The following is a 12320-nucleotide window of genomic DNA, read 5'->3' as shown; positions in this document are numbered from 1 at the left end:
CTTTGCATACTTTACCATCAGAGCGAGGATTTATTTAATATGATGATGGTCAAAGATTTGAAAATATCTGATATGGCTGAGCAACAGTTAGCTGTGTAGCTACAGTAACATGGTCTATCCACACTGTGCAATTCAATTAGTTTTACTGATATAATGTCATAGAGGTTAAAAGGTATGGTCTTGAAAATATAAATATGGCTAATGGAAAGCAATAAAACACTCGAACAGCATGGTTATAAGGCATTTATAAACCCCGAAGAGGATATTTTGTGAACACATGGTCTGACTATTCTGTGTTATTTAATTGTTTGGTTATTTACAGTCAGAAAAAAAACATGAGGGCCTTACATTATATTTTACATTGCTCAAAAAGGTGTGTAAATAGTTGACACACAGTATGCAAGTTACATGTACGTACGTTATTGTATAGTCATATAATATTTGTGTAGCAATTACTGTTCAGGGTGTATATATTCAAGACCAGTGCTTTTAAAGGAAAATTAGAAGCAGCAACACTCATATGATTAAAGGACATGATTCATCCTCAACAAGTCATTACCATCTTTTAGTGTCCTTTGTTGTTTCAGTAGGGTTGTACCAACCATTTTCCACAATATTAGTGTAAGCGGTAAAATGTGTTCATAAAACATCTACATGTAGTTTATACAGTGGAAACTCGGTAAAAAGAGATCTGATATAACAAAACTCCTGATAAAAAAGATGTAAAAATTCGGTCCCAGCTCTCTATAACTTATTGTTTAATAAACCTGCTATATAAACTAGATTACTGCTATAACAAGGTACATGTATTTTTGATGGTCCCTAGCACCTCGTTATACTGAGTTTCCATTGTATACACATGTATTTAAAGCAGAAAAATAAAAAACAATTAATAATATTTCTCCGGGACTGTCTTATATAAGTTTGGGTGAGATATGAGGACTCAAATATAAGCATATGTACATGAACTTGCCACAATCAAAACACTTCAAATAAAACATTTTCATTCAGCTTGTTATGTCATTAACTGTCGTTCATATTTAACACCGAATAAACAAGAACACTCCCGTCTCAGTAAAGTATATTTTTATTGTAAGACAGTAGCCTTTGAAAGAAATTAATTCAAGAACTCAGGATAATGAACAAATAGCATTACCGTAAAAAACGTAAGCATCAGTTTGGCATTGTGATATGATATCACTTTTTATCAAAGTTATTATAAAGTCCTTTATACAAATATAGGAACACTTATTGCTACCCTCTGTTATTCATGAAGAAATAGAAATATGGATAATACTAAACACAACAAAAAATGTTTACCCCCAAATGAAAGTAGCATAACTTTTGAACGGTGTTTAGTAACAAAATTTGCAGATAGTCTTAATAAACTCTTCTCAAAGCATGTGTGCAAAAATGAGCATGATTTTAATTGTAACGCCTGAATGGTCACACATGAAACAAAAAAATACCACTTTTTTAAAATCACATATGAATCCATTTTGGGGATAAAAACTGAACAAATAATGGGTAAAACCTATACTTGGATGGATGTGTATTAGTGTCTTTTTGTTATGTTATCAATTATCACACTCTATCCTACTAATCTAGGCACTTTTTACGATCCGATTGCAAAATTGACTTTTTTTTTTGGCGAAAAATGCACTTCCCAATATTTTCACGAAAATCAAGCTTAACCCACCAAAAGGCGTTAAAAAGAGTTGCTTTCCTTGAAAATATGTCCATCCATGCGCAAAACTAATGGTCAGATGAATAGGAGTCTGAAGATTGGTATAAAAGCAAAATTTTTACTTTTATTGTACACGAGAACCATAATTTTAATAATTTTTGGTACATATGGTGCTCGTAAAAATACCCTTGTGACTTTTAAAAAGTGACATTTTTTCTTGACCATTGTTCATTCATGAATATAGGATTATGCTGATTTTTACACATACGATAACAATATAGTTGATTAATATCACCTGCAAATTTTGTTACTTGACACTTCCCCGTTAAAAAGTTATGTCACTTTCCTTAGGGGGTAAAAACTTTTTTGTTGTGTTTATATGCAGATCATTTTAAGCAATGTGGTGAATATGTGAATTAAAAATAACCGGATCAGACGCTTCAGTCTTCTAGTCTTCTTTGAAGAGAGAAAAGATGTCATTATGGGGAAAGATATGAATAAGTCTTGGTTGCTGATCCAAGCACTGTAGAAAAATATCTACTTGTGTTTTTCATCTAATATCAAAATACACATGCAATTAATGCAAAATACTCTGATTAAATCATCCTCAGCAAGTGCATTCTCAATGTATGTTATAGGTTCAGTCCTTCTTCGCTATTCTGCGGTACAGGTAGTTGTTCTTCAGTCATCAGGATCGAGCAAAGGTCAAATATGTCTCTGTCACAAGGGTACTGACTTTTGAAAGTACATTCTTCCTCGCATACTTCAACCTCATCGTTTTCCAACGGGACAAGAAAATCCTGTGTTCCATACACCTGGGGTGTCCTGTACATCACGTTGGGGCGACCAAATGGTCCACACTGGTTCCTTGATTGGCTGATTCTATGAGCGTTCCATTCCTTAGCAACCTTGTCCAGTTCTTCCTGTTCCATATACAAAGAAGAAGAAAATAATAAATATTAGTATTATATATAAATATTTGATAAAAATATACTTTTTCATTTCTTTAAGGATTTATCGCTAACATATTTTAAGAGATTTCAGCTGACAAGTATCGTCAGTTATGGAGTGGGTTATCCATGGTGAAGTACTGAGAAAATATCAAAACCCTCCAATGGCGTAGGTAGGATTTCATTTCAGGGGGGCGGTAAGGATGAGCACGCGAAGCGTGCAAATTACATACCGCGCGCGCCCTAGGGGGAGGTTGCAGGGAGCGGGGGGGGGGGGGGTTAACTCTCGCGTTTTTATATTAAGCAACGTAATGATAATAATCATAATCACAATAATAATAATAATAATAATTATAATAATGATAACAACAACTGGATTTTATGGCGTCTTTTCCAGATAGACCAGGAGCTGGCTGCTGGTCAATTTACCCCATCAAGCCCAAAAGGTTTGACCCCTCAAAGTTACTGGGGCCACCCCCTCATTACAAAACTGGGCGTCAGCCTGATACCTGAGGGCGGGGTCGTCCCCCAGGGACCCCCCCAAAATGGCCCCCGGCGGGTGTAATTTACCCCATGGAGCCCATGGACCAAACCTGGTCTAAAAGAATGGCCTAGGGGTGTACATAATAAAAATATAAAAACTGACAAAATATCTGGTCGGGAAAGGGGTTGCCAGACCCTCCCCCCCTGGGCCCCCCCCCCCCCCCCCCCCTGGCGGGTGTAATTTACCCCACGCAGCCCATGCACCAAACTTGGTCCAATGAAAGTATTATGGGTGTACACAATGAAAATATAAAAACTGACACGATATCTGGTTGGGAAAGGGGTTGCCAGATCCCCTCACCCCCCCCCCCCCACCACCGCCCATTACACCCCTTCGTGGGTTTAATTTAGCCAACAGCACCCATGGTTCAAATTTGGCTGGGGGAAAGTAGGCCCCATTATGGGTGTGCAAAAAATAAAGATAAAAGCTGACAAAATATCTCACAAAGAGTAATCAAACATATCCCCTACCTTTGCTACCCCCCCCCCCCCCCATTTTTTAGGGTGAAGGGCCTATACGGTTTGGAGAGGTATGAATGAGTATACAAATAGTGAATGGTCACGAGTGCAATGGTACGAGATTTCGCACGAGGTGAAAGATAGAGGCGCTCTATTCAACGAGGCGAAGCCGAGTTGAATAGTGCGCCTCATCTTTCACCGAGTGCGAAATCTCGTTCCATTGCACGAGTAAAGACCATACACTATTTGATTTATACAACGTCCAAGTAGATCTTTTTGGTCTAAGTAGGCCTAGAAGTCTATATATGTATGAAAAATATAGCTATACTTACATGTGGATCCACTGCGATTCTCTTTCTGGCTTGTGCAATCAGTGTAGATACAGGTCACAGCTATACTAGCGCTCATACACGTATACTAGCACTACGTAGGCCTATGTACGCGCATGCATGTACCGCACACGTACCTGCGCTAGCTGCATGCGATCCTCAATATGCAACACACAGTACACGCAGTACCGAGCAATTTCTCGAACCGTGGAATAGAACGAAAAAATCGAACCAAGTTGCACGCAAAAATAGAACCAAAATTGCACGGCGCGTTGAATGGAGTACTTATTTAATATTACGTCACCAACAATCCTCCAATCAAATTACAAGGATCTACTTGGACGTTGTATAATGTGTCATAAAAAGTAATGGAACTTCTTGAATTAAGATGAAGTTATGACAACAGAAGCATTGTGTGTGACATATATCCACATGCCCCATCCCACTCCCTCCCCCAAAAGAATGGAGTTATCGATATCCACACTAGAAACATACTCAGACAGTGCAGACCTTTGCCTAGCAGCTCATTTCCACCCATCCACACATGATAAAAACTGCCAAATTTCCCATATAAAAGCCTTTTGCTTTTAAATGCCATCAACTTCCAGCTGTGTGGTAGTGCATTATACCTTGAGCACATGCCTTTACCTTATAGTGTGCATGTATGCAAACCTCAAATTCATGCAGCTTGAACTCCCAATTCCATTGATCTTATCTGCCGTAAGATAAAAATCATCAAAATTTCATAAAGATTCCCGGATCACTACCAAAATTTATATTTATCATCTGTTTTTAAAATGTAATTGTGTTATTATCATCTTTTTATAAAGTTTCATCCAAATGTGTTCTCAACCTTTCAAGTTGTTTTGCATACAAACAATACTGTAATGCAGACAATACTATATATAAGTAACATAAAACCTCAAGTGGCAGAAATAATCACAACTGTATCCAACATTCTACAGTTCAACTGTGTTACCATGCATGTGGAGCAAGCTCATGTACAACAGTACAAGAAACTGTATACCTGTGATACAAAATTTTACATGCAGTGAGTGCATAGGCCATAGTGTGGTTAATTGCATGCATATATTTGTATGTTGTATACATTTTACTTGTTGCATGCAATTATACATTTCGAAGACTGGCAACATGTGTATCATCAGTCTGCAAACAATAAAAAGGCGGTGTTTTCCTGACCTTGGTAAGTGAACTGATGGGCTTTCCTATTGTAGGTACTATACTGGTAGGCCCCTATGACAGTAGTACATGTATTTCATCACTGGATGACAATTGGTGTCAGTAACAGAGCAAACAAAGAAAGGTCAAGAGTCTAGATCTTGGACTAGATCTAAGTCTCAAATATGCTATGATATGGCTAGATATCTAACGTTAGACCTATATTTCCTATACATGCTATAGCTTGTAGAGTATACCTAGTACTATTTGGGGAAACCAAATGAACTGGAACAGGGGATGGATTTATATCAGCGAGATGTAGTGTATCATGAGTCATAACTGAAAAACCAATAAATAGAACATCAATGTTCTCAGCCTATATAGGTTTAAGTGTCAAAGGTGTGCATTGCTTTAAATTTGCATAGAACACTTAAACCCTGAATTTGTTAAAGTCACTGCACTTCCTATCATTCATAGCTAGAGTCAAAAAGGCAAAATTATACTACATTTCAATTTCTCTATCTAATAGACAACTTTGACTTTAGGATTAGAAATAGCCTTATTTATAGCTATATGTGTAAAGTGTTGAAGATGCAGATGTTTCAGTTTTTTGAAATTTGGCAGTTTTTATCATGTGTGGATGGGTGGAAATGAGCTGCTAGGCAAAGGTCTGCACTGTCTGAGTATGTTTCTAGTGTGGATATCGATAACTCCATTCTTTTGGGGGAGGGAGTGGGATGGGGCATGTGGATATATGTCACACACAATGCTTCTGTTGTCATAACTTCATCTTAATTCAAGAAGTTCCATTTATTACTTTTTATGACACACTCATTCATACCTCTCCAAACCGTATAGGCCCTTCACACTAAAAAATGGGGGGGGGGTAGCAAAGGTAGGGGATATGTTTGATTACTCTTTGTGAGATATTTTGTCAGCTTTTATCTTTATTTTTTGCACACCCATAATGGGGCCTACTTTCCCCCAGCCAAATTTGATCCATGGGTGCTGTTGGCTAAATTAAACCCACGAAGGGGTGTAATGGGCGGTGGTGGTGGTGGTGGGGGGGGGGGGGGGGTGAGGGGATCTGGCAACCCCTTTCCCAACCAGATATCGTGTTCAGTTTTTATATTTTCATTGTGTACACCCATAGTACTTTCATTGGACCAAGTTTGGTGCATGGGCTGCGTGGGGTAAATTACACCCGCCAGGGGGGGCCCAGGGGGGGAGTTTTGTAATGAGGGGGGTGGCCCCAGTAACTTTGAGGGGTCAAACCTTTTGGGCTTGATGGGGTAAATTGACCAGCAGCCAGCTCCTGGTCTAAGAGGATACAAGGCGCTATTTTCCAGCTATCCCGTGACATAAGATTGATTGTGATTGGTTTAAAAAGGGGCCCTTTTCAAATTTTATGTTTAGTGCACAATGTTGGTAAAAGTTGAGCCATGAAATATAAATTTATTTTATTTTGTTATTTTGGGATGAATGCAGAACATACCTCCATCCAAATATTAAAGGCTTAAGTGAGCTATTGGGATCGCTCGACCTCGACCAACACTTCTAGAGCTGGTTAACAGCATGAACACATATCAATTTACCTGAATTAGATTCATGAAACAAAACTGCAGCAGTGACTTGTCCAGGTGATCTCCAGTAAAGTGACCTTGATCTTTCACTTGTCCAAACATGTTCAGCCAGAACTGTATAGAGTGCTTTCTAAGGACGCCCCACCAACTCTCTATTCTTTGGTTATGCTGGCTCGTTCCTTGCATAAAACTCTTTTCAGACGCAAGTGGGTCGTCACCATTTCTGCGCAGAAATTGTTGCATTTGGCGGACAGTGTTATTCTCTGTTCCAAAATCTGATCGAATGACACGAGGACATCCCATCTCTTTCCTAACCGTTTGCATGTAGTATCCAGCTATTACTCTGGGATTACTGTTTGTCGTGTAAGCTTCTAGCCAAACTACCTTCCTTGAATAGCCATCTACACATCCATTAATGCAGATTCCAAAAGGTTTCAATTTGTCATAGGAGTCTAGATGCCATATAAAGTTTGGTCCCCGTCCTCGATATAAACGCCTTCGTAGCCTTCTACGTGATCGGTATTCAAGACCTATTGGGTCTAACACTCCGAGTAGATGCCGAACAGTTTCTTTGTCAATGTTGATACCATTTTGGATGCATTTCAGGTGCATCCATCGATAACCATGTAAGCTCCCTGAACTCTGAAGTTCCTGTAGAATAAAGCAAGCTACATCTAACTCATCAGTATGGTTTTTACGACGATAAAGACCAAGGTCTCGCAACTTTCTGTTCAGTGTTCGTTTGCTTATCGCTACATTGTGATTGAACAAAAGAGAAGCAATGATTTCGTTGTAGTTATATCCTAAATTAAAGTAATTCCGAACCAAGCCTGCACATTCCATTCAACCACAAGAAGTTCCTCTTCCAAAGGATCGTGAGATACATTGAAAATGTAAAAAGGTATAGCTATAATGCAGCTCCAGATGTCCTGTCCTGCACGCTTGACCGGCCATCAGTAATGGTTATGTATTTGTAACAACGTGATTTTCGTTAATAGAACGTAACATGCAGACTACGGTAATCTGTAATAACAGATTATAATCTGTTATTACAGATTATAATCTGTTTAAACAGATTAGAAGAAATACCGTAATCTGTTTAAACAGATTAGAAGAAATACTGTAATCTGTTTAAACAGATTATGGTGTTTCTTCTAATCTGTTATTACAGATTATAATCTGTTATAACAGATTAGTAGAATTACCGTAATCTGTTATAACAGATTATAATCTGTTTAAACAGATTAGAAGAAATACCGTAATCTGTTTAAACAGATTAGTAGAAATGCCGTAATCTGTTATAACAGATTATAATCTGTTTAAACAGATTAGAAGAAATACCGTAATCTGTTTAAACAGATTAGTAGAAATGCCGTAATCTGTTATAACAGATTATAATCTGTTTAAACAGATTAGAAGAAATACCGTAATCTGTTTAAACAGATTAGTAGAATTACCGTAATCTGTTATAACAGATTATAATCTGTTTAAACAGATTAGTTGAAATAATGTAATCTGTTTAAACAGATTAGAAGAAATACCGTAATCTGTTTAAACAGATTAGAAGAAATACTGTAATCTGTTTAAACAGATTATGGTATTTCTTCTAATCTGTTATTACAGATTATAATCTGTTATAACAGATTAGTAGAATTACCGTAATCTGTTATAACAGATTATAATCTGTTTAAACAGATTAGTAGAAATACCGTAATCTGTTATAACAGATTAGTAGAATTACCGTAATCTGTTATTACAGATTATAATCTGTTTAAACAGATTAGAAGAAATACCGTAATCTGTTTAAACAGATTAGTAGAAATACCGTAATCTGTTATAACAGATTATAATCTGTTTAAACAGATTAGTTGAAGTAATGTAATCTGTTTAAACAGATTAGAAGAAATACCGTAATCTGTTTAAACAGATTAGAAGAAATACCGTAATCTGTTTAAACAGATTAGTAGAAATACCGTAATCTGTTATTACAGATTACAATCTGTTTAAACAGATTAGTAGAAATAGTAGTTTTTTTTTTCTCCGTGGCACTAATGGTCTTTCGTACCATTAGACCCGATATCCAATGACGACGACTGGAGCTTGGATTGGGCACGGACTATGCGACAAGTCACATTACCATTATGCCCGAAATCCAATGACTTGCTAGTTGGTTTTCTCAGGAACATGTACCACCACTCTCCTCACTGATAAATTGTGGTAGAACCCTCAAGAAGACACAGTGAAGGTAGCTATCCAGGAACACATGTACAGTTTATTACACAGAAGTAAACATTAACAACACATTGGAAATGTATCATACACGGGCTGCTTGTTGCGGACTATGTCACACAACGGCCAGTTTATATGCCTCCCCTCCTATCGCGGATATAGGAGGCAATTCCGCACGGCCGTGAGGGACGATGAAAATACCCGCAGTAGTGATTCAAATTAATTACAATGTTGGCGTGGTTATCAAATTCGTACCACGATTATATATTTCGGCGGTATCTCTTGTACATGGTTACTACAATTCGGCATGTATCATCGGTCTAAACCGGAGTTGGTATTCAAATAATCCAAACTTGCCCATGACAAACAAGTAACCACATATTTAATAATAAATGTTAAAACTCATAATAATGCACTACCACATTAAAATGTTTGCCCAACGTTCCGATAGTGCCCCCTTTCTATGCTATAGGCACAATCGATCATAACAAATTATAATCGAAACGGTTAAATCGAATCGGTTCCACCGAATTTCGTTACAATATATATATATATACATATATATATATATACAGGCTAGGAAATGTTTAGTTTCCTCAACGATCGGGTCATGAAGATCGCAGATGGTACTACCGCCCAAGTTGTGTTTGATTGACATCTATCGATATCACAAGGACTTTTTCATTTTTTAATATCATTACCGGACACTGGCGAAGGAACTGATTTTGTCTACATGAATTTTTGTCAAAAACTGAAAATTTCTGAGGATATTTCGAGAAATGAATGGGACACTTATGGGTCATCAAACGTGGACATCTTTCAGTGACTGATATTAATATTTCGTGAAAATATGAACCGTTTTAGTAGGATTCCATGACTGTTTTATGAAGATTTCTCGTTCAAACTCAATGAAATCCTTGCTGTTACATTACCGATTTTATTATCACTATAATTTTCATTACTGTCATCACTAGTAGAACAGTTCTTGTATACCACGTGCTTTTATACCTTCGACATGGTCTCTATCACGAGCTTTAAAGAGGACTTCAAATAATGTAAAAGTTGATATGAAAAAAAAAGAAGATCGAGCAGCATTCATGAGCACAACAGTGAAAATATGATTTACTTCGGAAGTTAAATATAATTGTGAAGTTTCGCTTAGTTTTAGAAAACAGTTGATATGTTCATGCAAATAGGTGAGATTGTGATGTCATCTCTTTACAATCTTCCATAGATCGCGTAAAAAAAAAATGACTGAAATCTAATTTTTTTTTTACTATAGATATAAGAAACATAGTATTATACCTAGGTGAATAGTTTAAAAGAAATGATCAGTCACATAATTACATTTGGATTTGAGTTTGGAGAAAAAAAATTCTAAACTTTACACACTGAAAAATAGGAGTTCCAATATGGACCGCTAGGGGTGCAGACGCTTGACCCTATACAAGTCACCCTAAAGGTACACAGTCTGCTCCCCTTTGTTCAAATTTGATATGGAGATTTATCATGATGTAATCTACAAGCCTATAGATTATAGATGTGCTGCCCTCAGTGTTCCCTCTTTTATAGGGTCAAAGGTCATGTTGGTGGATGGTTTGTGTGCGCTCTATAGGCTACATTTCTTGACGGATTTTGTTTTGTTCAAATTTGGTATGAAGGTCTACCATGATATAATCTACAAGCCTATAGATTTAGGATGTGCAGCCCATAGTGTTCCGTCTTTTATAGGGTCAAAGGTCATATTCTTGATGGATGGTTTGTGTGCGCTCTATAGGCTATATTTCTCGACAGATTTTGTTCAAATTTGGTTCGAAGCTCTTCTTCTTCTTTGTCATGTTGCATACACATATGCTGGTGTGGTCCGCAAGAGAGTTTTCCATCGAGTACGGTCGGCTGCTATTCCAGTAGCGCCAACGATGTTTGTTCCCGTGCACTTCCTGATGTCGTCGAACCAACTTGCTGCTGACCTACCCCTTCTTCTCTTCCTGTCGACCATCCCTTGTATGATTCTTTTCTCAAGGCACTCATGTCTTGTGGCACGGCCAAAAAAGGCTAGTTTCCTCGTTATGATGTCAGAAAGCAATGTCTTCTCAGACCCAATCTGTTCCAGGACCCATGTGTTGGTTTTACGCAATATCCAAGACACTCTCAGCACTCTCCGGCAACACCAAAGCTCAAATGAATCAATGGTTTTCTTGTCGCTTTTCTTCGGTGTCCATGACTCGCAGCCATATGTTGCTGCAGCAAAAGCTGTTGACTTAAGAAGCTCTACCATGCTGTAATTTACAAGCCTATTTATTTTGGAAGTGCTGCCCCCAGTGTTCCGTCTTTTATAGGGACAAAGGTCATATTGTTGGTCGATGGTTTGTGTGCCCTGTCTAGGCCACAATTCTCAACGCATTTTGTTCAAATGTGGTTTGAAGGTCTACCTTGATATAACAGGCCAAGAGATTTTGGATGTGCTACCCTCAGTGTTCCGTCTTTTATAGAGTCAAAGGTCATGTTGTTTGTGGATGGTTTTTGTGTGCTCCATAGGCTGCTAGTGCCGGGGGATACAATCGCATTGCGCGGCAAATGGAAATTTCTAGTTTGTACTTAAATGAACCCATATAGGGGTATTCCCTAGTCACCTCAGAGGTGCATATAAGTACCCCCATAGGGTGCATGTCTGCACCAAAAGTAGGGGTGCAGACTGTGTACCCCTATATGGGGTGAGGATGTGTACCTTTAGGGTGGCTTGAATAGAGACAACCGTCTGTACCCCTAGCGGTCCATATTTGCACTCCTATTTTTAGTGTCTATGTATAAACTATACGGCAAGTTGTGAGGCGATGACGTCATCATCTCACACATTTTCATATTCATTTTGACCCTTCGAATATAACTATTTTGTAAAAATTAGCAAAACCTCACAATCTTAATAATTTCCTTAATTTCAGTCTACTTCTGATCAAATTTCATTTCTGTACATACGCAATTTTACCCTCTATCATCAGACTAACTTTTATCTGGTCCGGAATTTAGCTTTCAGGATGAATACATAATTGGTAAATACAATGAAAATGCTGTCTATAGGGCACATGCTCATGTGCAAGTTTTCTCTTGAATCTTTATATTATATCTATATCTGCATATTGATTTTAAAATAATTTGGGAAAGCTATCAAATAATTCAGGGGCAGCATGTCCAAAACTGTGTTTCACCAAGTAATGTTAATGGAAAATTGGGGTACATGTACTGCATGTCAGCCCTTCTGTCAATATCTATTTCATTTTCTTGCTGGTTCGTACATTTTACCAGAAACTCTGAGAGAAAAGGATGGAGCGAATCCATGAAAACGTTGGTAGGGAAGATATGA

General features: G+C 37.8%; 1 protein-coding gene across 1 annotated transcript; it reads right to left on the bottom strand.

The window, feature by feature from the left end:
- Window positions 1-2319: 2319 nt before the first annotated feature.
- On the bottom strand, window positions 2320-7054 carry LOC140228411 (uncharacterized). The gene is made up of 2 exons (XM_072308631.1): window positions 6743-7054; window positions 2320-2610 (listed from the first exon to the last, which is right to left on the bottom strand). The coding sequence occupies exons 1-2, from the start codon at window positions 7052-7054 to the stop codon at window positions 2320-2322; spliced, it is 603 nt and encodes a 200-aa protein (XP_072164732.1).
- Window positions 7055-12320: the final 5266 nt, after the last annotated feature.

This window comes from Diadema setosum, chromosome 5 (assembly GCF_964275005.1).
Source record: "Diadema setosum chromosome 5, eeDiaSeto1, whole genome shotgun sequence".
Lineage (NCBI taxonomy): Eukaryota > Metazoa > Echinodermata > Echinoidea > Diadematoida > Diadematidae > Diadema > Diadema setosum.
This window is presented reverse-complemented; position numbering and strand designations above follow the sequence as displayed.

Coding starts and splice junctions, on each gene's coding strand:
- LOC140228411 (XM_072308631.1), bottom strand. CDS start 7,054: ATGCAAACGGTTAGGAAAGAGATGGGATGTCCTCGTGTCATTCGATCA. Junction 2,611..6,742: donor GTTTCATGAATCTAATTCAG/GTAAATTGATAT, acceptor TATATGGAACAG/GAAGAACTGGACAAGGTTGC.